Source organism: Corvus hawaiiensis, chromosome Z, assembly GCF_020740725.1.
Source record: "Corvus hawaiiensis isolate bCorHaw1 chromosome Z, bCorHaw1.pri.cur, whole genome shotgun sequence".
In the NCBI taxonomy this organism is placed as follows: Eukaryota; Metazoa; Chordata; class Aves; order Passeriformes; family Corvidae; genus Corvus; species Corvus hawaiiensis.
Window position 1 is genome coordinate 76,289,989 of NC_063255.1, and position 26,996 is coordinate 76,316,984.

General features: G+C 52.7%; 1 protein-coding gene across 4 annotated transcripts; it reads left to right on the forward strand.

The window, feature by feature from the left end:
- Nucleotides 1-16,449: 16,449 nt before the first annotated feature.
- On the forward strand, nt 16,450-25,485 carry LOC125320034 (serine/threonine-protein kinase PAK 3-like). Of its 4 annotated transcripts, XM_048291964.1 has the most exons (10): nt 16,450-16,512; nt 16,837-17,005; nt 19,039-19,102; nt 19,792-19,840; nt 20,610-20,722; nt 21,388-21,505; nt 22,323-22,422; nt 22,866-23,062; nt 24,707-24,844; nt 25,281-25,485. In XM_048291964.1, exons 1-10 carry the CDS (start codon nt 16,480-16,482, stop codon nt 25,407-25,409), a joined length of 1,110 nt encoding a protein of 369 aa, XP_048147921.1. In that variant the 5' UTR covers nt 16,450-16,479; the 3' UTR covers nt 25,410-25,485. The 4 variants fall into 4 exon arrangements, with proteins under 4 accessions (XP_048147921.1, XP_048147920.1, XP_048147924.1 ...); XM_048291963.1 differs by lacking the exon at nt 25,281-25,485 and having other exon boundaries at nt 24,707-25,222; XM_048291967.1 differs by lacking the exons at nt 16,450-16,512; nt 19,792-19,840; nt 25,281-25,485 and having other exon boundaries at nt 16,980-17,005; nt 24,707-25,222.
- Nucleotides 25,486-26,996: the final 1,511 nt, after the last annotated feature.

The window sequence follows — 26,996 nt, forward strand, 5'->3', positions numbered from 1 at the left end:
TGTTGAAGAACTAAAAGCCCAGCTTTGCAGAGAGAAGGTTGCTTGCTGAGAGTAGGCAGGGTGCAATATCTGATTCAGAGCAATATGCAGTAGTGTTGAATTAGGCCATTTTACTTTAGTTGGAGGCGCTTGGAATCCCATTGCTATCCAAGGCTATGATTTCTCCTTAGTAGAGCTGGTTGTAGAGCTGAATAGAGATAAGGTTAGAAATGACAGGTAACTGCCTGTCCCTCACGCTGCTGCCTCTCCACAGAGCACAGAAGCAACCGCAGGCTCTTCTCTGGCTCCCTCCGCTCCTGGAGGAGAGGCCAAACGGGTGCAAAATGTCCCGACTTCTCCAGCCGTGGTCAGACGCAAACCTGAACGTCCTGAGCCAGTAAGTGCCAGTTGTGGTTGGGGCTGCCTTTAGAGGAAATGAGAGCTGCAAGTTTCTGAGCGGCCAGCACTTGCTGGTGGTGGCCGAGGATGCTGAGTGCTGGAGTCCTGCCAGGACCTAGCGATTCCCGCCAGCCAGTGAGAGCTGGAACACGGCCTTTGAGCTGTCATGTTTAGGCCCCAGCTTGCTGGGATTCCAAGAGGGGCAAACGTGAATCGTGAAGGCTCCCCTGTCCTCAGAGGAGGGAGCGCTCAAAGGACACCGCTCTCAGCCTTGCCACACACGTAGGGGACACGGTGGCCTGGAGAGACGTGTCCCACTGCGCAGGCTGGCCAAGTAGCTGCTGGCACAAAAGGTGTTGATGTGAGCACACAAGTTGTTTGGGGTGGTTTGTCCACAGGAGCTTCTTGGGTGGGCCTACCTGGGAGTAGTTCAGAGACACACTGGGGACGGGGAGCTGCTGCTTGATGAAGTCCGGGGCTTTGGTGCCTTTGTTGCCAGGTTGTTCTTTTGCCTCTTCAGGCAGAGCAGTCAGGAGCAGAGCTGACAGGGGCTCTGAGCGCGCCTGTGGTTTTGCTTTTGATAAGCTGCAAAGAGATGGTTGTGTTGTCCAGGCACCTGTGTGGGGCCACTCTTGTCCCGTGTGGCAAAAGAAACAAAGTGCGCAGTTGGGAACCCTTCTTCCGTGGCAGAAGCCAGAGGCTGCCATGCTTCTGCAGCTACTTTCTGTTGTGGAGTCTGTTTTTCAAACTGCACTTGAAAACTGCATTGGAGCCTAGAGTGGGGGCAAAGGTGCAGGTCCTTGAGTGCTGTCTCATAGGGTTAAGAAGAGGAAGGAGATCTTGAAGTTCTGGCTGCTGTATTTGAAGTCAACTGTGCAACTTTGTGCCTGGGGAGCTGCGTGGGAGAAAAGGAGCCAGGGGTGCGGGTCCACAGTAGCTGAACGTGAGCCAGCGTGTGCCCAGGTGGCCAGGAAGGCCAAGGGCATGCTGGCCTGTGTCAGCAATAGTGGGGCAGCAGGAGCAGGGCAGTGACCATCCCCCTGTGCTGAGCACGGGTGAGGGCGCAGCTCGAGTGCTGGGTCCAGTTGTGGGCCCCTGTGAAGAAGAAAGACCTTGAGGGGCTGCAGCGTGTGCAGAGAAGGGCAAGGGAGCTGGGGAAGGGTGTGGAGCCCAAGTGCCATGAGGAGGTGCTGAGGCAGCTTTAGGCTGGAGAAAGGGAGGCTCCTGAGGCACCTTCAAGCAGACTTCCCTAAATGCCTACATGACAGTGCTCGCCACAAGTGCCCTTGCATCCCCTGCCAAGCATCCCCTCCGTGCACGCAAGGGCTTTAGGCACTGCAGCAGGTGACAATTTTTTCTTGTGGTCTGTTGGTTTGTAGTTTGCTAGGAGGAGAAGCCTTGTTTATTTTCTCTTTCTCCAGCAAGCCAAGGTGCTTTTGCTCAACCTTTCCTGCCCTTTTCCAGCCCTGGGAGAGATTGCGATGCAGTTTTAGGTTTCCATGTGTGCAGCAGCAATAGCAAAGGCATGGCTGTGTAGTAGCTGCTTTTGCATTTGAGAGCTGTTGAAGAACTAAAAGCCCAGCTTTGCAGAGAGAAGGTTGCTTGCTGAGAGTAGGCAGGGTGCAATATCTGATTCAGAGCAATATGCAGTAGTGTTGAATTAGGCCATTTTACTTTAGTTGGAGGCGCTTGGAATCCCATTGCTATCCAAGGCTATGATTTCTCCTTAGTAGAGCTGGTTGTAGAGCTGAATAGAGATAAGGTTAGAAATGACAGGTAACTGCCTGTCCCTCACGCTGCTGCCTCTCCACAGAGCACAGAAGCAACCGCAGGCTCTTCTCTGGCTCCCTCCGCTCCTGGAGGAGAGGCCAAACGGGTGCAAAATGTCCCGACTTCTCCAGCCGTGGTCAGACGCAAACCTGAACGTCCTGAGCCAGTAAGTGCCAGTTGTGGTTGGGGCTGCCTTTAGAGGAAATGAGAGCTGCAAGTTTCTGAGCGGCCAGCACTTGCTGGTGGTGGCCGAGGATGCTGAGTGCTGGAGTCCTGCCAGGACCTAGCGATTCCCGCCAGCCAGTGAGAGCTGGAACACGGCCTTTGAGCTGTCATGTTTAGGCCCCAGCTTGCTGGGATTCCAAGAGGGGCAAACGTGAATCGTGAAGGCTCCCCTGTCCCCAGAGGAGGGAGCGCTGAAAGGACACCGCTCTCAGCCTTGCCACACACGTAGGGGACACGGTGGCCTGGAGAGACGTGTCCCACTGCGCAGGCTGGCCAAGTAGCTGCTGGCACAAAAGGTGTTGATGTGAGCACACGAGTTGTTTGGGGTGGTTTGTCCACAGGAGCTTCTTGGGTGGGCCTACCTGGGAGTAGTTCAGAGACACACTGGGGACGGGGAGCTGCTGCTTGATGAAGTCAGGGGCTTTGGTGCCTTTGTTGCCAGGTTGTTCTTTCGCCTCTTCAGGCAGAGCAGTCAGGAGCAGAGCTGACAGGGGCTCTGAGTGCGCCTGTGGTTTTGCTTTTGATAAGCTGCAAAGAGATGGTTGTGTTGTCCAGGGACCTGTGTGGGGCCACTCTTGTCCCGTGTGGCAAAAGAAACAAAGTGCGCAGTTGGGAACCCTTCTTCCGTGGCAGAAGCCAGAGGCTGCCATGCTTCTGCAGCTACTTTCTGTTGTGGAGTCTGTTTTTCAAACTGCACTTGAAAACTGCATTGGAGCCTAGAGTGGGGGCAAAGGTGCAGGTCCTTGAGTGCTGTCTCGTAGGGTTAAGAAGAGGAAGGAGATCTTGAAGTTCTGGCTGCTGTATTTGAAGTCAACTGTGCAACTTTGTGCCTGGGGAGCTGCGTGGGAGAAAAGGAGCCAGGGGTGCGGGTCCACAGTAGCTGAACGTGAGCCAGCGTGTGCCCAGGTGGCCAGGAAGGCCAAGGGCATGCTGGCCTGTGTCAGCAATAGTGGGGCAGCAGGAGCAGGGCAGTGACCGTCCCCCTGTGCTGGGCACGGGTGAGGGCGCAGCTCGAGTGCTGGGTCCAGTTGTGGGCCCCTGTGAAGAAGAAAGACCTTGAGGGGCTGCAGCGTGTGCAGAGAAGGGCAAGGGAGCTGGGGAAGGGTGTGGAGCCCAAGTGCCATGAGGGGGTGCTGAGGCAGCTTTAGGCTGGAGAAAGGGAGGCTCCTGAGGCACCTTCAAGCAGACTTCCCTAAATGCCTACATGACAGTGCTCGCCACAAGTGCCCTTGCATCCCCTGCCAAGCATCCCCTCCGTGCACGCAAGGGCTTTAGGCACTGCAGCAGGTGACAATTTTTTCTTGTGGTCTGTTGGTTTGTAGTTTGCTAGGAGGAAAAGCCTTGTTCATTTTCTCTTTCTCCAGCAAGCCAAGGTGCTTTTGCTCAACCTTTCCTGCCCTTTTCCAGCCCTGGGAGAGATTGCGATGCAGTTTTAGGTTTCCATGTGTGCAGCAGCAATAGCAAAGGCATGGCTGTGTAGTAGCTGCTTTTGCATTTGAGAGCTGTTGAAGAACTAAAAGCCCAGCTTTGCAGAGAGAAGGTTGCTTGCTGAGAGTAGGCAGGGTGCAATATCTAATTCAGAGCAATATGCAGTAGTGTTGAATTAGGCCATTTTACTTTAGTTGGAGGCGCTTGGAATCCCATTGCTATCCAAGGCTATGATTTCTCCTTAGTAGAGCTGGTTGTAGAGCTGAATAGAGATAAGGTTAGAAATGACAGGTAACTGCCTGTCCCTCACGCTGCTGCCTCTCCACAGAGCACAGAAGCAACCGCAGGCTCTTCTCTGGCTCCCTCCGCTCCTGGAGGAGAGGCCAAAAGGGTGCAAAATGTCCAGAAATCTCCAGCCGTGGTCAGACGCAAACCTGAACGTCCTGAGCCAGTAAGTGCCAGTTGTGGTTGGGGCTGCCTTTAGAGGAAATGAGAGCTGCAAGTTTCTGAGCGGCCAGCACTTGCTGGTGGTGGCCGAGGATGCTGAGTGCTGGAGTCCTGCCAGGACCTAGCGATTCCCGCCAGCCAGTGAGAGCTGGAACACGGCCTTTGAGCTGTCATGTTTAGGCCCCAGCTTGCTGGGATTCCAAGAGGGGCAAACGTGAATCATGAAGGCTCCCCTGTCCCCAGAGGAGGGAGCGCTGAAAGGACACCGCTCTCAGCCTTGCCACACACGTAGGGGACACGGTGGCCTGGAGAGACGTGTCCCACTGCGCAGGCTGGCCAAGTAGCTGCTGGCACAAAAGGTGTTGATGTGAGCACACGAGTTGTTTGGGGTGGTTTGTCCACAGGAGCTTCTTGGGTGGGCCTACCTGGGAGTAGTTCAGAGACACACTGGGGACGGGGAGCTGCTGCTTGATGAAGTCAGGGGCTTTGGTGCCTTTGTTGCCAGGTTGTTCTTTTGCCTCTTCAGGCAGAGCAGTCAGGAGCAGAGCTGACAGGGGCTCTGAGTGCGCCTGTGGTTTTGCTTTTGATAAGCTGCAAAGAGATGGTTGTGTTGTCCAGGGACCTGTGTGGGGCCACTCTTGTCCCGTGTGGCAAAAGAAACAAAGTGCGCAGTTGGGAACCCTTCTTCCGTGGCAGAAGCCAGAGGCTGCCATGCTTCTGCAGCTACTTTCTGTTGTGGAGTCTGTTTTTCAAACTGCACTTGAAAACTGCATTGGAGCCTAGAGTGGGGGCAAAGGTGCAGGTCCTTGAGTGCTGTCTCGTAGGGTTAAGAAGAGGAAGGAGATCTTGAAGTTCTGGCTGCTGTATTTGAAGTCAACTGTGCAACTTTGTGCCTGGGGAGCTGCGTGGGAGAAAAGGAGCCAGGGGTGCGGGTCCACAGTAGCTGAACGTGAGCCAGCGTGTGCCCAGGTGGCCAGGAAGGCCAAGGGCATGCTGGCCTGTGTCAGCAATAGTGGGGCAGCAGGAGCAGGGCAGTGACCGTCCCCCTGTGCTGAGCACGGGTGAGGGCGCAGCTCGAGTGCTGGGTCCAGTTGTGGGCCCCTGTGAAGAAGAAAGACCTTGAGGGGCTGCAGCGTGTGCAGAGAAGGGCAAGGGAGCTGGGGAAGGGTGTGGAGCCCAAGTGCCATGAGGAGGTGCTGAGGCAGCTTTAGGCTGGGGAAAGGGAGGCTCCTGAGGCACCTTCAAGCAGACTTCCCTAAATGCCTACATGACAGTGCTCGCCACAAGTGCCCTTGCATCCCCTGCCAAGCATCCCCTCCGTGCACGCAAGGGCTTTAGGCACTGCAGCAGGTGACAATTTTTTCTTGTGGTCTGTTGGTTTGTAGTTTGCTAGGAGGAGAAGCCTTGTTCATTTTCTCTTTCTCCAGCAAGCCAAGGTGCTTTTGCTCAACCTTTCCTGCCCTTTTCCAGCCCAGGGAGAGATTGCGATGCAGTTTTAGGTTTCCATGTGTGCAGCAGCAATAGCGAAGGCATGGCTGTGTAGTAGCTGCTTTTGCATTTGAGAGCTGTTGAAGAACTAAAAGCCCAGCTTTGCAGAGAGAAGGTTGCTTGCTGAGAGTAGGCAGGGTGCAATATCTGATTCAGAGCAATATGCAGTAGTGTTGAATTAGGCCATTTTACTTTAGTTGGAGGCGCTTGGAATCCCATTGCTATCCAAGGCTATGATTTCTCCTTAGTAGAGCTGGTTGTAGAGCTGAATAGAGATAAGGTTAGAAATGACAGGTAACGGCCTGTCCCTCATGCTGCTGCCTCTCCACAGAGCACAGAAGCAACCGCAGGCTCTTCTCTGGCTCCCTCCGCTCCTGGAGGAGAGGCCAAAAGGGTGCAAAATGTCCAGAAATCTCCAGCCGTGGTCAGACGCAAACCTGAACGTCCTGAGCCAGTAAGTGCCAGTTGTGGTTGGGGCTGCCTTTAGAGGAAATGAGAGCTGCAAGTTTCTGAGCGGCCAGCACTTGCTGGTGGTGGCCGAGGATGCTGAGTGCTGGAGTCCTGCCAGGACCTAGCGATTCCCGCCAGCCAGTGAGAGCTGGAACACGGCCTTTGAGCTGTCATGTTTAGGCCCCAGCTTGCTGGGATTCCAAGAGGGGCAAACGTGAATCGTGAAGGCTCCCCTGTCCCCAGAGGAGGGAGCGCTGAAAGGACACCGCTCTCAGCCTTGCCACACACGTAGGGGACACGGTGGCCTGGAGAGACGTGTCCCACTGCGCAGGCTGGCCAAGTAGCTGCTGGCACAAAAGGTGTTGATGTGAGCACACGAGTTGTTTGGGGTGGTTTGTCCACAGGAGCTTCTTGGGTGGGCCTACCTGGGAGTAGTTCAGAGACACACTGGGGACGGGGAGCTGCTGCTTGATGAAGTCAGGGGCTTTGGTGCCTTTGTTGCCAGGTTGTTCTTTTGCCTCTTCAGGCAGAGCAGTCAGGAGCAGAGCTGACAGGGGCTCTGAGCGCGCCTGTGGTTTTGCTTTTGATAAGCTGCAAAGAGATGGTTGTGTTGTCCAGGCACCTGTGTGGGGCCACTCTTGTCCCGTGTGGCAAAAGAAACAAAGTGCGCAGTTGGGAACCCTTCTTCCGTGGCAGAAGCCAGAGGCTGCCATGCTTCTGCAGCTACTTTCTGTTGTGGAGTCTGTTTTTCAAACTGCACTTGAAAACTGCATTGGAGCCTAGAGTGGGGGCAAAGGTGCAGGTCCTTGAGTGCTGTCTCGTAGGGTTAAGAAGAGGAAGGAGATCTTGAAGTTCTGGCTGCTGTATTTGAAGTCAACTGTGCAACTTTGTGCCTGGGGAGCTGCGTGGGAGAAAAGGAGCCAGGGGTGCGGGTCCACAGTAGCTGAACGTGAGCCAGCGTGTGCCCAGGTGGCCAGGAAGGCCAAGGGCATGCTGGCCTGTGTCAGCAATAGTGGGGCAGCAGGAGCAGGGCAGTGACCGTCCCCCTGTGCTGGGCACGGGTGAGGGCGCAGCTCGAGTGCTGGGTCCAGTTGTGGGCCCCTGTGAAGAAGAAAGACCTTGAGGGGCTGCAGCGTGTGCAGAGAAGGGCAAGGGAGCTGGGGAAGGGTGTGGAGCCCAAGTGCCATGAGGAGGTGCTGAGGCAGCTTTAGGCTGGGGAAAGGGAGGCTCCTGAGGCACCTTCAAGCAGACTTCCCTAAATGCCTACATGACAGTGCTCGCCACAAGTGCCCTTGCATCCCCTGCCAAGCATCCCCTCCGTGCACGCAAGGGCTTTAGGCACTGCAGCAGGTGACAATTTTTTCTTGTGGTCTGTTGGTTTGTAGTTTGCTAGGAGGAGAAGCCTTGTTCATTTTCTCTTTCTCCAGCAAGCCAAGGTGCTTTTGCTCAACCTTTCCTGCCCTTTTCCAGCCCAGGGAGAGATTGCGATGCAGTTTTAGGTTTCCATGTGTGCAGCAGCAATAGCGAAGGCATGGCTGTGTAGTAGCTGCTTTTGCATTTGAGAGCTGTTGAAGAACTAAAAGCCCAGCTTTGCAGAGAGAAGGTTGCTTGCTGAGAGTAGGCAGGGTGCAATATCTGATTCAGAGCAATATGCAGTAGTGTTGAATTAGGCCATTTTACTTTAGTTGGAGGCGCTTGGAATCCCATTGCTATCCAAGGCTATGATTTCTCCTTAGTAGAGCTGGTTGTAGAGCTGAATAGAGATAAGGTTAGAAATGACAGGTAACAGCCTGTCCCTCACGCTGCTGCCTCTCCACAGAGCACAGAAGCAACCGCAGGCTCTTCTCTGGCTCCCTCCGCTCCTGGAGGAGAGGCCAAAAGGGTGCAAAATGTCCAGAAATCTCCAGCCGTGGTCAGACGCAAACCTGCACGTCCTGAGCCAGTAAGTGCCAGTTGTGGTTGGGGCTGCCTTTAGAGGAAATGAGAGCTGCAAGTTTCTGAGCGGCCAGCACTTGCTGGTGGTGGCCGAGGATGCTGAGTGCTGGAGTCCTGCCAGGACCTAGCGATTCCCGCCAGCCAGTGAGAGCTGGAACACGGCCTTTGAGCTGTCATGTTTAGGCCCCAGCTTGCTGGGATTCCAAGAGGGGCAAACGTGAATCGTGAAGGCTCCCCTGTCCCCAGAGGAGGGAGCGCTGAAAGGACACCGCTCTCAGCCTTGCCACACACGTAGGGGACACGGTGGCCTGGAGAGACGTGTCCCACTGCGCAGGCTGGCCAAGTAGCTGCTGGCACAAAAGGTGTTGATGTGAGCACACGAGTTGTTTGGGGTGGTTTGTCCACAGGAGCTTCTTGGGTGGGCCTACCTGGGAGTAGTTCAGAGACACACTGGGGACGGGGAGCTGCTGCTTGATGAAGTCAGGGGCTTTGGTGCCTTTGTTGCCAGGTTGTTCTTTTGCCTCTTCAGGCAGAGCAGTCAGGAGCAGAGCTGACAGGGGCTCTGAGTGCGCCTGTGGTTTTGCTTTTGATAAGCTGCAAAGAGATGGTTGTGTTGTCCAGGGACCTGTGTGGGGCCACTCTTGTCCCGTGTGGCAAAAGAAACAAAGTGCGCAGTTGGGAACCCTTCTTCCGTGGCAGAAGCCAGAGGCTGCCATGCTTCTGCAGCTACTTTCTGTTGTGGAGTCTGTTTTTCAAACTGCACTTGAAAACTGCATTGGAGCCTAGAGTGGGGGCAAAGGTGCAGGTCCTTGAGTGCTGTCTCGTAGGGTTAAGAAGAGGAAGGAGATCTTGAAGTTCTGGCTGCTGTATTTGAAGTCAACTGTGCAACTTTGTGCCTGGGGAGCTGCGTGGGAGAAAAGGAGCCAGGGGTGCGGGTCCACAGTAGCTGAACGTGAGCCAGCGTGTGCCCAGGTGGCCAGGAAGGCCAAGGGCATGCTGGCCTGTGTCAGCAATAGTGGGGCAGCAGGAGCAGGGCAGTGACCGTCCCCCTGTGCTGAGCACGGGTGAGGGCGCAGCTCGAGTGCTGGGTCCAGTTGTGGGCCCCTGTGAAGAAGAAAGACCTTGAGGGGCTGCAGCGTGTGCAGAGAAGGGCAAGGGAGCTGGGGAAGGGTGTGGAGCCCAAGTGCCATGAGGAGGTGCTGAGGCAGCTTTAGGCTGGGGAAAGGGAGGCTCCTGAGGCACCTTCAAGCAGACTTCCCTAAATGCCTACATGACAGTGCTCGCCACAAGTGCCCTTGCATCCCCTGCCAAGCATCCCCTCCGTGCACGCAAGGGCTTTAGGCACTGCAGCAGGTGACAATTTTTTCTTGTGGTCTGTTGGTTTGTAGTTTGCTAGGAGGAGAAGCCTTGTTCATTTTCTCTTTCTCCAGCAAGCCAAGGTGCTTTTGCTCAACCTTTCCTGCCCTTTTCCAGCCCAGGGAGAGATTGCGATGCAGTTTTAGGTTTCCATGTGTGCAGCAGCAATAGCGAAGGCATGGCTGTGTAGTAGCTGCTTTTGCATTTGAGAGCTGTTGAAGAACTAAAAGCCCAGCTTTGCAGAGAGAAGGTTGCTTGCTGAGAGTAGGCAGGGTGCAATATCTGATTCAGAGCAATATGCAGTAGTGTTGAATTAGGCCATTTTACTTTAGTTGGAGGCGCTTGGAATCCCATTGCTATCCAAGGCTATGATTTCTCCTTAGTAGAGCTGGTTGTAGAGCTGAATAGAGATAAGGTTAGAAATGACAGGTAACGGCCTGTCCCTCACGCTGCTGCCTCTCCACAGAGCACAGAAGCAACCGCAGGCTCTTCTCTGGCTCCCTCCGCTCCTGGAGGAGAGGCCAAAAGGGTGCAAAATGTCCAGAAATCTCCAGCCGTGGTCAGACGCAAACCTGAACGTCCTGAGCCAGTAAGTGCCAGTTGTGGTTGGGGCTGCCTTTAGAGGAAATGAGAGCTGCAAGTTTCTGAGCGGCCAGCACTTGCTGGTGGTGGCCGAGGATGCTGAGTGCTGGAGTCCTGCCAGGACCTAGCGATTCCCGCCAGCCAGTGAGAGCTGGAACACGGCCTTTGAGCTGTCATGTTTAGGCCCCAGCTTGCTGGGATTCCAAGAGGGGCAAACGTGAATCGTGAAGGCTCCCCTGTCCCCAGAGGAGGGAGCACTGAAAGGACACCGCTCTCAGCCTTGCCACACACGTAGGGGACACGGTGGCCTGGAGAGACGTGTCCCACTGCGCAGGCTGGCCAAGTAGCTGCTGGCACAAAAGGTGTTGATGTGAGCACACGAGTTGTTTGGGGTGGTTTGTCCACAGGAGCTTCTTGGGTGGGCCTACCTGGGAGTAGTTCAGAGACACACTGGGGACGGGGAGCTGCTGCTTGATGAAGTCAGGGGCTTTGGTGCCTTTGTTGCCAGGTTGTTCTTTTGCCTCTTCAGGCAGAGCAGTCAGGAGCAGAGCTGACAGGGGCTCTGAGCGCGCCTGTGGTTTTGCTTTTGATAAGCTGCAAAGAGATGGTTGTGTTGTCCAGGCACCTGTGTGGGGCCACTCTTGTCCCGTGTGGCAAAAGAAACAAAGTGCGCAGTTGGGAACCCTTCTTCCGTGGCAGAAGCCAGAGGCTGCCATGCTTCTGCAGCTACTTTCTGTTGTGGAGTCTGTTTTTCAAACTGCACTTGAAAACTGCATTGGAGCCTAGAGTGGGGGCAAAGGTGCAGGTCCTTGAGTGCTGTCTCGTAGGGTTAAGAAGAGGAAGGAGATCTTGAAGTTCTGGCTGCTGTATTTGAAGTCAACTGTGCAACTTTGTGCCTGGGGAGCTGCGTGGGAGAAAAGGAGCCAGGGGTGCGGGTCCACAGTAGCTGAACGTGAGCCAGCGTGTGCCCAGGTGGCCAGGAAGGCCAAGGGCATGCTGGCCTGTGTCAGCAATAGTGGGGCAGCAGGAGCAGGGCAGTGACCGTCCCCCTGTGCTGGGCACGGGTGAGGGCGCAGCTCGAGTGCTGGGTCCAGTTGTGGGCCCCTGTGAAGAAGAAAGACCTTGAGGGGCTGCAGCGTGTGCAGAGAAGGGCAAGGGAGCTGGGGAAGGGTGTGGAGCCCAAGTGCCATGAGGAGGTGCTGAGGCAGCTTTAGGCTGGGGAAAGGGAGGCTCCTGAGGCACCTTCAAGCAGACTTCCCTAAATGCCTACATGACAGTGCTCGCCACAAGTGCCCTTGCATCCCCTGCCAAGCATCCCCTCCGTGCACGCAAGGGCTTTAGGCACTGCAGCAGGTGACAATTTTTTCTTGTGGTCTGTTGGTTTGTAGTTTGCTAGGAGGAGAAGCCTTGTTCATTTTCTCTTTCTCCAGCAAGCCAAGGTGCTTTTGCTCAACCTTTCCTGCCCTTTTCCAGCCCTGGGAGAGATTGCGATGCAGTTTTAGGTTTCCATGTGTGCAGCAGCAATAGCAAAGGCATGGCTGTGTAGTAGCTGCTTTTGCATTTGAGAGCTGTTGAAGAACTAAAAGCCCAGCTTTGCAGAGAGAAGGTTGCTTGCTGAGAGTAGGCAGGGTGCAATATCTGATTCAGAGCAATATGCAGTAGTGTTGAATTAGGCCATTTTACTTTAGTTGGAGGCGCTTGGAATCCCATTGCTATCCAAGGCTATGATTTCTCCTTAGTAGAGCTGGTTGTAGAGCTGAATAGAGATAAGGTTAGAAATGACAGGTAACAGCCTGTCCCTCACGCTGCTGCCTCTCCACAGAGCACAGAAGCAACCGCAGGCTCTTCTCTGGCTCCCTCCGCTCCTGGAGGAGAGGCCAAAAGGGTGCAAAATGTCCAGAAATCTCCAGCCGTGGTCAGACGCAAACCTGCACGTCCTGAGCCAGTAAGTGCCAGTTGTGGTTGGGGCTGCCTTTAGAGGAAATGAGAGCTGCAAGTTTCTGAGCGGCCAGCACTTGCTGGTGGTGGCCGAGGATGCTGAGTGCTGGAGTCCTGCCAGGACCTAGCGATTCCCGCCAGCCAGTGAGAGCTGGAACACGGCCTTTGAGCTGTCATGTTTAGGCCCCAGCTTGCTGGGATTCCAAGAGGGGCAAACGTGAATCGTGAAGGCTCCCCTGTCCCCAGAGGAGGGAGCGCTGAAAGGACACCGCTCTCAGCCTTGCCACACACGTAGGGGACACGGTGGCCTGGAGAGACGTGTCCCACTGCGCAGGCTGGCCAAGTAGCTGCTGGCACAAAAGGTGTTGATGTGAGCACACGAGTTGTTTGGGGTGGTTTGTCCACAGGAGCTTCTTGGGTGGGCCTACCTGGGAGTAGTTCAGAGACACACTGGGGACGGGGAGCTGCTGCTTGATGAAGTCAGGGGCTTTGGTGCCTTTGTTGCCAGGTTGTTCTTTTGCCTCTTCAGGCAGAGCAGTCAGGAGCAGAGCTGACAGGGGCTCTGAGTGCGCCTGTGGTTTTGCTTTTGATAAGCTGCAAAGAGATGGTTGTGTTGTCCAGGCACCTGTGTGGGGCCACTCTTGTCCCGTGTGGCAAAAGAAACAAAGTGCGCAGTTGGGAACCCTTCTTCCGTGGCAGAAGCCAGAGGCTGCCATGCTTCTGCAGCTACTTTCTGTTGTGGAGTCTGTTTTTCAAACTGCACTTGAAAACTGCATTGGAGCCTAGAGTGGGGGCAAAGGTGCAGGTCCTTGAGTGCTGTCTCGTAGGGTTAAGAAGAGGAAGGAGATCTTGAAGTTCTGGCTGCTGTATTTGAAGTCAACTGTGCAACTTTGTGCCTGGGGAGCTGCGTGGGAGAAAAGGAGCCAGGGGTGCGGGTCCACAGTAGCTGAACATGAGCCAGCGTGTGCCCAGGTGGCCAGGAAGGCCAAGGGCATGCTGGCCTGTGTCAGCAATAGTGGGGCAGCAGGAGCAGGGCAGTGACCGTCCCCCTGTGCTGAGCACGGGTGAGGGCGCAGCTCGAGTGCTGGGTCCAGTTGTGGGCCCCTGTGAAGAAGAAAGACCTTGAGGGGCTGCAGCGTGTGCAGAGAAGGGCAAGGGAGCTGGGGAAGGGTGTGGAGCCCAAGTGCCATGAGGAGGTGCTGAGGCAGCTTTAGGCTGGAGAAAGGGAGGCTCCTGAGGCACCTTCAAGCAGACTTCCCTAAATGCCTACATGACAGTGCTCGCCACAAGTGCCCTTGCATCCCCTGCCAAGCATCCCCTCCGTGCACGCAAGGGCTTTAGGCACTGCAGCAGGTGACAATTTTTTCTTGTGGTCTGTTGGTTTGTAGTTTGCTAGGAGGAGAAGCCTTGTTCATTTTCTCTTTCTCCAGCAAGCCAAGGTGCTTTTGCTCAACCTTTCCTGCCCTTTTCCAGCCCTGGGAGAGATTGCGATGCAGTTTTAGGTTTCCATGTGTGCAGCAGCAATAGCAAAGGCATGGCTGTGTAGTAGCTGCTTTTGCATTTGAGAGCTGTTGAAGAACTAAAAGCCCAGCTTTGCAGAGAGAAGGTTGCTTGCTGAGAGTAGGCAGGGTGCAATATCTAATTCAGAGCAATATGCAGTAGTGTTGAATTAGGCCATTTTACTTTAGTTGGAGGCGCTTGGAATCCCATTGCTATCCAAGGCTATGATTTCTCCTTAGTAGAGCTGGTTGTAGAGCTGAATAGAGATAAGGTTAGAAATGACAGGTAACGGCCTGTCCCTCACGCTGCTGCCTCTCCACAGAGCACAGAAGCAACCGCAGGCTCTTCTCTGGCTCCCTCCGCTCCTGGAGGAGAGGCCAAAAGGGTGCAAAATGTCCAGAAATCTCCAGCCGTGGTCAGACGCAAACCTGAACGTCCTGAGCCAGTAAGTGCCAGTTGTGGTTGGGGCTGCCTTTAGAGGAAATGAGAGCTGCAAGTTTCTGAGCGGCCAGCACTTGCTGGTGGTGGCCGAGGATGCTGAGTGCTGGAGTCCTGCCAGGACCTAGCGATTCCCGCCAGCCAGTGAGAGCTGGAACACGGCCTTTGAGCTGTCATGTTTAGGCCCCAGCTTGCTGGGATTCCAAGAGGGGCAAACGTGAATCGTGAAGGCTCCCCTGTCCCCAGAGGAGGGAGCGCTCAAAGGACACCGCTCTCAGCCTTGCCACACACGTAGGGGACACGGTGGCCTGGAGAGACGTGTCCCACTGCGCAGGCTGGCCAAGTAGCTGCTGGCACAAAAGGTGTTGATGTGAGCACACGAGTTGTTTGGGGTGGTTTGTCCACAGGAGCTTCTTGGGTGGGCCTACCTGGGAGTAGTTCAGAGACACACTGGGGACGGGGAGCTGCTGCTTGATGAAGTCAGGGGCTTTGGTGCCTTTGTTGCCAGGTTGTTCTTTCGCCTCTTCAGGCAGAGCAGTCAGGAGCAGAGCTGACAGGGGCTCTGAGTGCGCCTGTGGTTTTGCTTTTGATAAGCTGCAAAGAGATGGTTGTGTTGTCCAGGCACCTGTGTGGGGCCACTCTTGTCCCGTGTGGCAAAAGAAACAAAGTGCGCAGTTGGGAACCCTTCTTCCGTGGCAGAAGCCAGAGGCTGCCATGCTTCTGCAGCTACTTTCTGTTGTGGAGTCTGTTTTTCAAACTGCACTTGAAAACTGCATTGGAGCCTAGAGTGGGGGCAAAGGTGCAGGTCCTTGAGTGCTGTCTCGTAGGGTTAAGAAGAGGAAGGAGATCTTGAAGTTCTGGCTGCTGTATTTGAAGTCAACTGTGCAACTTTGTGCCTGGGGAGCCGCGTGGGAGAAAAGGAGCCAGGGGTGCGGGTCCACAGTAGCTGAACGTGAGCCAGCGTGTGCCCAGGTGGCCAGGAAGGCCAAGGGCATGCTGGCCTGTGTCAGCAATAGTGGGGCAGCAGGAGCAGGGCAGTGACCGTCCCCCTGTGCTGAGCACGGGTGAGGGCGCAGCTCGAGTGCTGGGTCCAGTTGTGGGCCCCTGTGAAGAAGAAAGACCTTGAGGGGCTGCAGCGTGTGCAGAGAAGGGCAAGGGAGCTGGGGAAGGGTGTGGAGCCCAAGTGCCATGAGGAGGTGCTGAGGCAGCTTTAGGCTGGAGAAAGGGAGGCTCCTGAGGCACCTTCAAGCAGACTTCCCTAAATGCCTACATGACAGTGCTCGCCACAAGTGCCCTTGCATCCCCTGCCAAGCATCCCCTCCGTGCACGCAAGGGCTTTAGGCACTGCAGCAGGTGACACTTTTGTCTTTTGGTCTCTTGGTTTGTAGTTTGCTAGGAGGAGAAGCCCTGTTTATTTTCTCTTTCTCCAGCAAGCCAAGGTGCTTTTGCTCAACCTTTCCTGCCCTTTTCCAGCCCTGGGAGAGATTGCGATGCAGTTTTAGGTTTCCATGTGTGCAGCAGCAATAGCAAAGGCATGGCTGTGTAATAGCTGCTTTTGCATTTGAGAGCTGTTGAAGAACTAAAGCCCAGCTTTGCAGAGAGAAGGTTGCTTGCTGAGAGTAGGCAGGGTGCAATATCTAATTCAGAGCAATATGCAGTAGTGTTGAATTAGGCCATTTTACTTTAGTTGGAGGCACTTGGAATCCCATTGCTATCCAAGGCTATGATTTCTCCTTAGTAGAGTTTGTTGTAGAGCTTAATAGAGGATCAGGAGTGATCTACAAGACCAGGTAAGTGTAAGAGCTGAAACCACTCCACTTATGAAACATCCTCTCTCTTCTTCTTTACGGAACATCGACAAACAACTGCAGGCAGAGCTGCAGGAAACTGAGGCTAGGATCAAGGCAAGGGAGAAGAGGCTGGATGAAGGAATGCAAATCATCCAAGAGGGAATTAATCTTCTACTCCAAAAGCAAGGGGCTCTAGAAAAGCGAGTGAGTGAAACAGAGATAGCCGCTGCAATCACCAAACTGGTGCTTTCTGCCCTTCCTACCTTTCCTCTGCAGAGCAGCAGGCGAGCTGGGTGATGTCTCTGAGTGTCATCCTGCTGTGGTCTCTATCACAGCCTCTCTGAAGGACACGTCCTGGGCTGCTGAATCTCAGCTGCTGCCCTGGACAGTGCGACTAGTCCTTTGGCCTGTTGGCCAGCAGTCATCCAAATGGATTCCTGCTGGCCTGTTCCTGCTCTCCTTGTTTCTTGAGGTGTTTTTGCAGGTCAACTTGGTGACCCTGATGGATCTTGAAACAAGCTGTCTGTATCCCTTGTGAACCTGTTCTTTCCCTTTCCTCACCGTCTGTGACCCACAGCTGACAGGGATAAGCTGTAGCGTCTGACTGCTTTGTTGTGTTTGACTTGAGGTGGAAGTGTGGACATCTCACCTGGCAGCCTGCAAAGACTTCCAGCAAGTGATTGGCCACAAAGAGCCCCAAGGCTGGCGTGGGGCACAAGAACTGTCCCTGCTGCAGCTTGAGCCCGTCCTGAAGATGGTGGAAGAAAGGGGGACTCAATGGGAGCAGGTAGAACATTAGAACAAGGAGGTGCAAGTGTGTCCATAGCCCTTGGAGGGGGAAAAGAGTGCTTGGGAGGAAGTGGAATAGTCATTGCGGCAGTCGTCCTTCAGAAAATCCATGAAAATGGAACATGAATCTGGCCATGAACTCAAGTAAAATAGGCCTTTGGTTTTGACCCATCCGGTTTGAGAAGTGGACATCCAAAAAAATCCATTTTAAGAGCCCTGCATGTGGCTGAAAGCAGCTTCCTATGGGCCTGCACTTGAAATGTGATCCCAGGGCAATCTCTGCCAGCCACACTTTCTGACACAAACTCATTTCTTGTCTCAGATCTCCACAGGCTCTCTCATGGAACCTGCTCCAGCAGCAGCAGCATTGTCTAAAGGAGCCTTTGCAGCCCAGCCTGAGAAGTGGAGCCAGGGCAGTTTGCTCAGCTCCAACACTGACACAGCTTCTTCCCATCAACAGGAGATGGAAGATTACTTCCTGGAGCTACTGAGTATGTCTTGTGTATTTCTTGTGTGAGGGACAGTGTATTGTGGGCCTGTGTCAGCATAGCTGTGCCAAATGTTCCTCCGCAGTTTGGTGTCACAGGGACATTCAGGACTCCTCGCAGGAAGTGCTGTGCTTCGAGGCAGCGAGGGAGTGCTCTGGGTGTTCCTGCTGCCTCTGAGCACAGCTCAGACTGAGCTTCCCTCTCTGCTGAAGGCAGAAGCAGGGACTGTTCCTGGATCAGTAGAAGGCTGTGACCTAGCAAATGATCTAGGCAAGTCCTCTGTGCTAGTGGCCAAACTGAACAGAATATTTGGCTTCCTAAATTCTCCTAATTCCTAAAGACTCCTGATTTCTCAGCATTCATCAGAGCAAAAGATCTTCACAGAAATTGTTTGGTTTTGGGGTTTTGTCTTTTGGTGGGTTTGTAAGGATTTTGGTTGGTGGGGGGTTTTTTTTGTTTTGTTTTTTTTGTTTGGTTTGGGCTTTTTTTTTTTTTTTTGTGAAGTTGGTTTTTCTCCATCCTGAAGGAGCTCTTCTGCCTCATGTGTCTTATTGGTGTAATTTTTATGACTGTTACTATTACCACTACTACATCTACAGTTGGTTTTTATGACAATGCAAATTTTTGCCAATGACCACTTCTTTGAAAAAACATCAAGTGACAGCACAAATTGAGAGCAAGAGGTGTTTTCCACATGTCCCCAAAGAAAAAGCAGATACTTTTATAACAATCCCTATTTAATATCCTAGTTTTATGCTTATAAGGATGTGTCCAAGAGACACATCGATGTGGTGTGGTCAGGTAAAACTGCACTGCCCTCAGGAGTGAGCCACCAGCCCATCCACTGTCTATCCCTCAGATCCGTGGCACTTTTTCATTCCTGATTCCCAATCATTCCCATGACTGTTAGAATGCTGCCCGTTGGGCCAACCCCTGCACAGCTCACTCTCTAGGAAAACACATGAAGCCCTTTGTGATTCTGCAGCACAACCCATTTAATCTGCTTCCTGCCCGTAACAGCTGCCAGTGCTGGGCTCTCAGGTAAGACCTGGTGGGGCTGAGAACAGAGCCCAGTTGACTCTGTGTCTACCATCACCTGTTGGGACAAAAAGGGCATTGATGTGCACCTCGGTGTGTCTGATCTCAAAGCCAATCCTCTTGTGTCCTGAAAGGGGGCAAGAGCTTGTAACGGGGCTCGACCTGGCTGTGGCTTCTGGCCAGTGCTTGTCAGTGCTCATCCTTGGCCCTTCCCAGCCTTGCTGTGGTACCTGCCCTGCCCCTGACGGCCGGTGCGACTGCAGAGCTGGAGCCTTCCTTAGCTGAGAGAGTCCTGCTGCTGCCCGGCCGCTGCAGCGCGGAGCTGCCGGGAGGCAGCAGCCCCTCGTCTGGGCCGGCTTCTGCATCGCACGGCCTGGACTCACGAGAGGCTCAGCATCTCCTCTGGGCAGCTGTCCGTGCCACGCCGGCGCCTGAGGAGCACTGCTGTCCTTGCTGCCCACGGCCGCTGTGCCGAGCTGGGAAGACGGGGACGCGTGCGGAGCTGAGAGGGCGAGTCCGATGCGAGCGACTGATCCGCACAGTCAGGGTGAAGACAAGCAGTGTGGTTCTTCACATGGGGCACGGGCATCTTTGAACTCAGCCTGCCCATAAAGGCTGAGCATCCTGATGCTGAAAGCCCCGTTGGTATTGGTCACAACATGAGCTGCTCTGGTTTACAAAGAGAAAGGCATTCTTCTGGCAAACTGCGAAAGGTGGAGAAGATGCCCTCCTCTCCTGGGAATGCATCTCTCTGGGCTTTGTTTCCTCTCAAGAGATCTCTTCAGAGGACTGTAGAATATCAGTCTCAGTGCTGGCCATCTGTGCTGCAGAGCTGCCTGGCTTGTTGCTGTTGCTGTTGTGGTTCTTGTCGCTGTTGTTGTTGTTACCCAGATGACCACAAAAGGCTCAGAGCCCCAGACAATGGGGCTGCCTTTTGTATCTCCTGGAAGGTGGCATCTCTGCTTTAAAGTGAGCATCTTACACTTTGTTTCCCTCAGGCAAAATGGTGAGCATGGAAAATCCGGTGACGAAATACACTGAACTGGAAAATATCGGCAGTGGGTGAGTCCAACCACAGTTTCTTCTACAAAACCATGGGCCGGGTGTTCTGCTGGTGGAACATCTACCAAGTGTGAAGTCAGGCAAGCTGCAAACATGTTGAGACACTGGGGTTAGATTGGCCCATCTCTCAGTGCTGGGCAGAATTTGTACGTGTGGTCAGAAGTCATTGTCAAAGACATCTCCATGCTGCCACAGTCTTGCCTGCAGCAAGGAACAGGAGCTGGAAGATCTCCTGTCTCTCAAGTGTGGGACAGCTGTGTGTTAATTTCCTTAGCATTTTTGTATGTCTCAAAATCATACGGCCACACTAATGAAAGAGAATCTTGCTTGCCTGAAAGAGCAGCCTACCCCCCGGTAGCTGTCAGATAACAGTTCTCAGGAACAGTTCTTTCCAAGAGTTTGCTGAAGGAAATACTCGGTGCTCAGGATTAGAACCACACAGTTTAGAAACTGAAACTCAAGATGAAAGAATAAGCTCTCTTTTTGAGCTGAGGCACTAAAGCCCAAAGCTTCAGGAACAGGCCCAGTGCCCATGCACTTGAGAGGAAAAATGCATCATGTGCCCTCTGGCAGACCCCTCATGCCTCCTGCAGGTTTTAGGCACTTACAGCAGAGATCTCCTGTCTGGGCTGGCTTTCACTCCAAGATCTAAACAGCTTCTCCTTTCTTTGCTGCTGTTTTATTTCTAGGGGTTTTGGAGAAGTTTGTAGAGCACTCGACAATGCCACAGGAGGAGAGGTAAATGTCAACAGTCCCTGCAGATTCTGCAGCTCTTGAAGGCTTTCCCGCTCTGGTGTGAGTTGTGGCTGGAGCTTTGGGTCACCGGGACAGCTGTGCTGCAAAGGCACAAGAAGCACAGACTGGTGCCAGCCTGCAAAATACATTTGGGACAGTGTTTGTCCTTCTCAGCTGCCAGAAGGAAGGCAAGGAGAGCAGTGGTTCCTTTTGGAGAAGGAAGTGCTCACTCGCTCTCAGTGGCTAAAACAAAGGTGGTGCCTTAGAGCATCTCACTGCTTTTTTGTGGCTACAGCTTCAGAGTCCTGAATTCTCATTTCTGGCTGCCAGCAAATACGTCTGAATCTTCCTGGTAGTTCCTTAGCAACCTGCAGTGCTGCACTTGGGAACTGCACGTAGGGAGGGGTCTGCAAGGTGTCCCTAAAAGCCCTAAGCCCTGCTTATAGCCCAGGATCTGTATCCATAGAGTAGCAAGGCTTGGATTACTTCTGTGCACTCAGCAGAGAGTGTGGGCAGAGCTTTGTGGGTGATAGTTGAGACACCATTGTTACCAAGTGGACAAGGCAAAACGTCAGTGGCCATGTGTCCTGTTTCTGGCCTCAAGGGAGCGGAGACATGGGCTGTTGGAATGTCAGTTCCTAATTACTCCAGTGTCTAATCACAAGGCACTTCGGCACAGCTTGGCTGTGTCATTCCAAAATCACTCGCTCCATGTGCGTTGTGGTCTCGTGCCACCAACTTCTCAAGGTACTGATTGTCATTGTCATTTTAGGTGGCCATAAAGAAAATTAATCTCCAAGGACTGCGGAGAAAGGAAGTAACTGTCAATGAACTCATGGTCATGAAGATGAATAGGAATCCCAACCTGGTCAACTATTTAGACAGGTGAGTGGTCGTGGTCTTATCCCATGAATGTTTGTTTACCTACTGCAAGCATGAGAGGTCAAAAACCCGCTTTGGTCCGTGGCAGAAAATAGAGCCATTAATTATTGACCAATCATTATTTCTCTACTCATCTCCAGTGGATGGGAAGAGAGTGCATTTTGTCTGCATTAGTCTTCCCTGGCACACATAGTTGGAAAATTCTTCAAAAGCCTTGACCAGCGCTATCTTACTAAGTCAATACCCTCGAAGTTCACTGCCACCACGTTGTCTTGGGGCTTGGTTTTTCTCAAGAGTCTTAAATGCTGATGAATCATCCAAGAGAGGATTTCCCTTGGACTGCAGCCCCTCTTTTCCATTGCTGTGCATGCCAGGAAGACTAGGTGCTTTTTTTCCATAAACACCATGTGTGACAGCTTTTTACCTGGGCTGTTAGTAAACTGCATTTTTCACTTGCTGGCCATCTAAGACATCTCCTTTTTCACAGCTGTGCCTTTCTCCTTGACACAGCACAGACTGCAATCACTGCACAGCCTAGAGGGAACATCTATTCCTTTGAGTCTGTCCTCGTTTCAAAGGGACCTGGAAACAAGAATCAGTCGTTGTCTTTTCCAAACAGTAGCCTAGCCATGCACGTTCATCTCCATGGCCTCATTTCCTTCTTTCAGCTACCTTGTGGATGATGAACTCTGGCTGGTGATGGAGTACATGGATGGAGGCACTCTGAGTGATGCCATCGATGAGATGTACATATCTGAATATGAGATGGCAGCCATCAGTCGGGAGGTCAGGAATCCCACCTGTGCTTCCGAGGGCTTGGGCAGGATTGTCTGGGAAACAGGGGCGGAGAACTGGAGTGGTTCCATGTGCCAAACTTTGCATCTGTGTGGCTGCTATGCTATGGGGAAGCAGGTGAACTGTGTGGCAGTGTGCCTGCCCTCACTGTGCTCTGTTCTTGTACTCTTATCTCCTGCTGTTGCATTCTCACTCTGTCTCTTGTATTTGTATTTGCCGTTCTCCACCTTGCCTCTCTGAATGTTTGCCTGGAGCCTGTCTTCACTGCATTCCTTGCCTGTAAAAGCAAAGGTGCTGGTGGCAGAATTTGAAACTAATGCTAAAAGAGACTCATTTCTCAGAGTCCTCAGCTGAAAAGGATAGCAGTGCACCCAAAATGCTGTTTGCTTCTGAAAGGTGACTCATGTGATACTTCCAAGTCTGTGCTGAGGCCAGCAATAAAACCTTTGCCATGCAGCCTCCCACCCAAAAGTGACCCACTTCACAGCAAAGGGAGGGACTCTTTCTTTCTTGGCAAACCCTTGTTTGTCCTCTGGATGAAGAAAGCACATCCACTGCAGCAGCAGTCATTCTGGCTGGCTTGCAGAGGACAGTCTAGAACAGCAATTCCCGTTGGCTCTCTCAAAAGCTGACGTGCCTTCCCTTAGAAAGGTAGTGTTGGAGCAGCAAGCTCTTCCTCTCAATGGCACTGTGTTCTGCCATTACACTCCATTCCCCTGGAAAGGGAATATTTTAGAGCTGTTTCCTTTCTTGTGTGCTCAAATCACACCACTAATTTTTATCCTCCTGTCTCTGTTTTCTCTCTCAGTGCCTGCAAGGACTGGATTTTCTTCACTCAAACTATGTCATCCATCGAGACGTGAAGAGCTGCAACATCCTTCTGAGAACTGACGGCTCTGTCAAGCTGGGTTGGTATATTCTTGGCCAGGCACAGCGTTCCGGGGATGTGGGGTTTGGGGCTGCTTTTGAGTGACTGCCACTTCCCCCAAAGTGGTGCTGGTGGCAGTGCAGGGACCCCTGCAGCGAGCCGAAGGCACAGTTGCAACGTGCACAGAGGTGTGGCGAGGAAAAAGCAGTCCAGAGTGGCACTGGTTTGGGTCTGTGTGTGTCCCTTCCAGAGGGAGGGAGCTACAATCTAAAGGTTCCAGGGAATAAAAGCCACTTCTGGGGGCAGCATTAAAAAATGTGGGGATTTTTGGAAGCAGACACTTCCATATTTCCTTGGCTAAAGTCCTGAGGAAACAGAGCAGGGATGGATTTCCAGGAGATTCAACAATGCATTCGCAGACTTACAGTGGGGAGTTCTTTCGCTTGGTTTCCTAATTGTACAGAACTTTTTTGTTCCCCTCAGCTGATTTTGGCATCTCTGCTCAGCTCACCCCTGAGCAGAATCGAAGGAGCTCAGTGGTCGGCACGTCTTGGTGGATGGCGCCTGAGGTTGTGAAAGGTCAACCATATGGCCCCAAAGTGGACATATGGTCTCTTGGAATTGTGGGAATCGAAATGGTGGAACGACAAGTTCCTCACTGCAATGAAAGTCCTGCCTCGGTAAGGAGCAAATACTCACTGATCCCTCTGTCTTTTTCACCTATCCTGTGTTCTGTCCTCCATCAGACAAAATCCCATTGCCATCTGCTGGCACTGCTTCCACCAAGGTCCCCTTCTAAAAATGGCCCTGCAGTACATCAGCATCTGCTGTAGTTTTGGTTGCATCAGTGGGGGAACTCAGGCCTCACCTGAGTGCAAACACTCTCCATTCTCAGGCAACACTTTCCTTTGGGTTTTAAGTTGTTCCAGCTCGTCTGTCTGTGTAGATGTCTCTAATAACACGAAACACACATCTCAGAGCTGGTGTTACATTTCCAGAAAAGAAGGAAAGAAACCCAAACCAACAAAGTCTCTAAAGCAGTGGTTTTCTAGAGAAGAACTGCACTCCCTGTACAGTTTCTTGTCACTTGCCTAAAACCTGGGCATGAGGGTGTAAAGGCCACATAGTATCTTCTGCTTCTTGTGCAGTGTTGCTGAAACACTTAGTGACCATATTTCTGTCATAGCCCAAGCCACGTTCTCCACGTGACCAAGCTGCAGCCTGGTGACATGGAGAGCCTGCCAAAACCTCCCATTTTTTACCTGGCACTTTCTGGGATGGGCACATCATTAATGTATTGACTTGAGTATCCAGAAGAGCAGAGGGTTACCATAGGGATGGCATTTCTCCTTCTTCTGATTTGACCACGAAAAGTTATTCGTTTGCCACATCGGAGAAGCTGGAACTTGCAGACTGCTGCGAGACAGAGCTGCAGGTGGCTCCTGTGTGCCCAAACAGGCATTTTCATCCCAGTATGTTTCTGCATGCATCTTAACGTGTCTGTGTCGAATGCGAGGTTCCAAATGTTTCTTTCCTTACCTGAGCAATAACTCCCTTTTATATAATAACACTTGAAAACAGAGCAAAGTCCCTCTTCCAAACTGCCTGTCAAGCTGGTGTGAATCTTCAGAGAAGCAAAACGTGCTTTTGCTGATGTAGTTGCCCCTAACTAGGTCAGCCAATCAAATCAGCTGCCAAGGCAAGATCCACTGGATGCTGGAAAAGCTGCAGCTGCTTTGGGGTTTGGGTTTTTTGTTGGTATAAGAAAGTCATCTCTGCCTCTCTGCCAGGGCAGAAATTGCCACTGCAGAGTTGAGCTTAAACAATGGGCTCTGGGAGAGCATTTACAGACTTGAAACTGATGCCTGGAGTGGCTACCTAAAAACAGAGACTAGACAAGAATAAGAGAATAAAAATAGGTATTTATTTGAACGGCCTTCAAAGATACACCCTGGGCAGTCAAAAGGCTACATCCAAGATGGAGCCTGGGTCATGAGTTCTTCACAGTTTTGTAAGTTTGGTCCATTTCCGTATCAGGGTTAATTCTCCAATTTGACCCCAGTTAATGATGTAATTACCCCAAGTTTGCCCCTCTTCAGAGGCTTTCAGTTTACACATTTTGGGCCCTGGGACAATCGAAGTGTCCTTGGAGAGCAAACCTAGAGAGGCTTTGTTATGTCTAACTAGCACGAGAGAACAGTAGCTAACAGGCCACACGAAACTTCAGAGCTACACACTAGGCAGTACAGGACTTGAAAAAGAGAAAAGTTAAAACCTAAGGCATCAAAAGAAGCAGGTGAAGTCTTGTGTTTCCTTTTCTCCAGGCTAAACTCCTGATAGCCACAGGAGGGACCCCACAGCTGCAGCAGCCCAAGCTATTCTCGGCTTTGCTGCGTCACTTCCTGAGCTGCTGCCTGCAGAAAAACGAGGAGCGGCGCTGGTCTGCCAAGGAGCTCCTGCAGGTAAAATGCAAAGGGGCTGCAGGTCAAACAGTGTCCGAGGATGGGCTCCTCCTCCACTGGAGCCCAAGGCATCAGATGAGCCCCCTTCCTCCTCATCTCCACTTCTGGTGCTTTTCAAATGAAAATGGCGAGGAATCCTGGGCTGGGCTGGCAGGGACCTGTAAAGGCCATCTGATCCATGTGGCCTGCAATGAGCAGGGATATCTTGAAAGAGATCAGGTTGCTCAGAGCCCCTTCCCACCTGACCTGGAATGTTTCCAGGGATGGGACACTTACCAGTTCTCAGGACAACCTGTGCCACTGTTGCAACACACACCTTAGACCTACTCGGAGTAAATCCCCTTTTCTTTTAAAAATATTACCCCTGCCTTTGAAGCACTGAGCTTGGAAAGCCATGGCTCATTTTTCTTGGCTGGCTTTTTTTTCCTTTGGGCAGCATCCATTTGTAACATCAGCCAAGCCTGTGTCCATCCTGCTGCCACTGATCCAGTCAGTGAAGAAGTGGAAGGAGGAGGAGAAAAGATGGCAGTGGCAATCCATCCATTCAGGACTATTTTCTTCATGACCAGTTTAGATTAGGATTGTAGAGTACAATTGTACTCTACATGGATGGCAAATAAATAAAGTTTCTGGAACCCCAACTCATCTGTAAGATTCCTTATTTCTCACCTTGTGATTAAGCTCAAGATTTCCTTCTGAATTGTCCGTTGTTCCTTAAAGGTGGAAAGTGACACTTATGACTTCTTTGGTATGGTTTATAAGTGGGGCAGGCTCTTCTTCATTCATCCTCTCCAAACCACACTGCCTTTGGAATACGGCACACTGGCCGTTTTTTGTCCAGCAATTGTGCTTGTAGTTGAGGCAGAAAGGGCAATGGCATTTGCAGGCAAAACCAGAGGAGGAGTGGTGCAGCCAAGACATCCTGTGCAGATGCAGGCGTTCAGCTGTGACTCGAGAGCATTGGGGTTCCTGCCACTTGGATTTGTATCCCTGAGTGCAATCTCTGGCTGGAGGAGAGTCTTGCTCAGCTGAGAAAGCAGAAAGGTCAGCGAGGGTGCTCTGAAAGGTCTCGTCTGATGCAGAGCTGTCAGCGACCGTGAGGTGAGAGTGGCCCAGCCTTGCCCGGGCCGGAGCCCCAGCAGAGCCCTGGCAGAGCCCAGAGCAGCCTGAGGCTCGGCAGAGGCCGGCTGGCAGGAGGCCCTTGTAGCTGCAAGAGGCAGCAGCGTGGCGCTGGGTGCCTCTTCCTGGGAGCGGGCAAATCCTCCCGTCTCAGAGCCAAAGCGGCAGCTGGCTGCTCCCGAGGGAAGCGTAGCCGTGCTGGGCCCAGCGCAGACTGGTGCCATTGGCCGTCTGGAGGCGGCCCAGGAGGAGAGAAAGGCAAAAGGCAGCCGAGGGCTGGTGCCCCGGCTGAGGATTGCTGCTCTTCTGCCGGCTGCCCTGTAACTCCTGGGAAAGGTAAGCAGTGTGTGCAGCAGCCTGGGCACAGCGGGAGGGAGCCGGGCTGCTCCGCAGGCTCCAGCACAGGGCAGCGTCCTTCAGGCACGGCAGTTCTGCCAGGGGAACCGAGGCCAGCGGGAGCCAGCGACAGCTCCTCAGGTCAGATCTGCAGGGGCCAGTGCCTCACACAGCTCTGGGAGGAAGCACCTGCAATCCTGGAGTTCTGCACTGAGTCAGAGCAAAGGTGTGAAATGCAGAGCGTTCTGCAGAAATATTCAGGGCCACCAGGCCAGCCTGCTTTGTGCTCTCCGGTGCACAGCAAGCACGGCACCATGCAGCTCTGAGTTGCTGGCAGAGAGGGAATTGGGGATGTTCCTGAGGCTTGTGCGTGAGTAGTGAGCTGATTTAGAAGGGAGCAGAATAAATTCAATTGGCAATCTATGTTTTCTTTATTCCTTTCTGAAAGACAGACGCACTGTGTCTTCATTTAGCAAAAACACAGCCTTTTTTTACTGTATTTTAGGACAACAACTTAGGCAAGACCTTCAAAACAGCAACTGAAGCAACTCCCATGCAGTGAGCAAAAAAATCCAACCCTCCACATCTTTCTGCTGTAGATCTTGATGTTTTGGTCCTGCAAAGGTCTTGCAAAGGGCTAAGCAGCCTTTAAGGTGTGAAGAGCCTTCTTGTCTTGCCAGCAGGCATGAAGGTTGCT

Bases quoted from the DNA above. Each gene is read 5' to 3' on its own strand.
- LOC125320034 (XM_048291963.1), top strand. From the start codon at position 16,480: ATGGTGGAAGAAAGGGGGACTCAATGGGAGCAG. The intron at 19,103-19,791 runs GTGAGTCCAACC...TTTTATTTCTAG, and splicing joins CTGGAAAATATCGGCAGTGG to GGGTTTTGGAGAAGTTTGTA. The intron at 22,423-22,865 runs GTTGGTATATTC...TGTTCCCCTCAG, and splicing joins TGACGGCTCTGTCAAGCTGG to CTGATTTTGGCATCTCTGCT.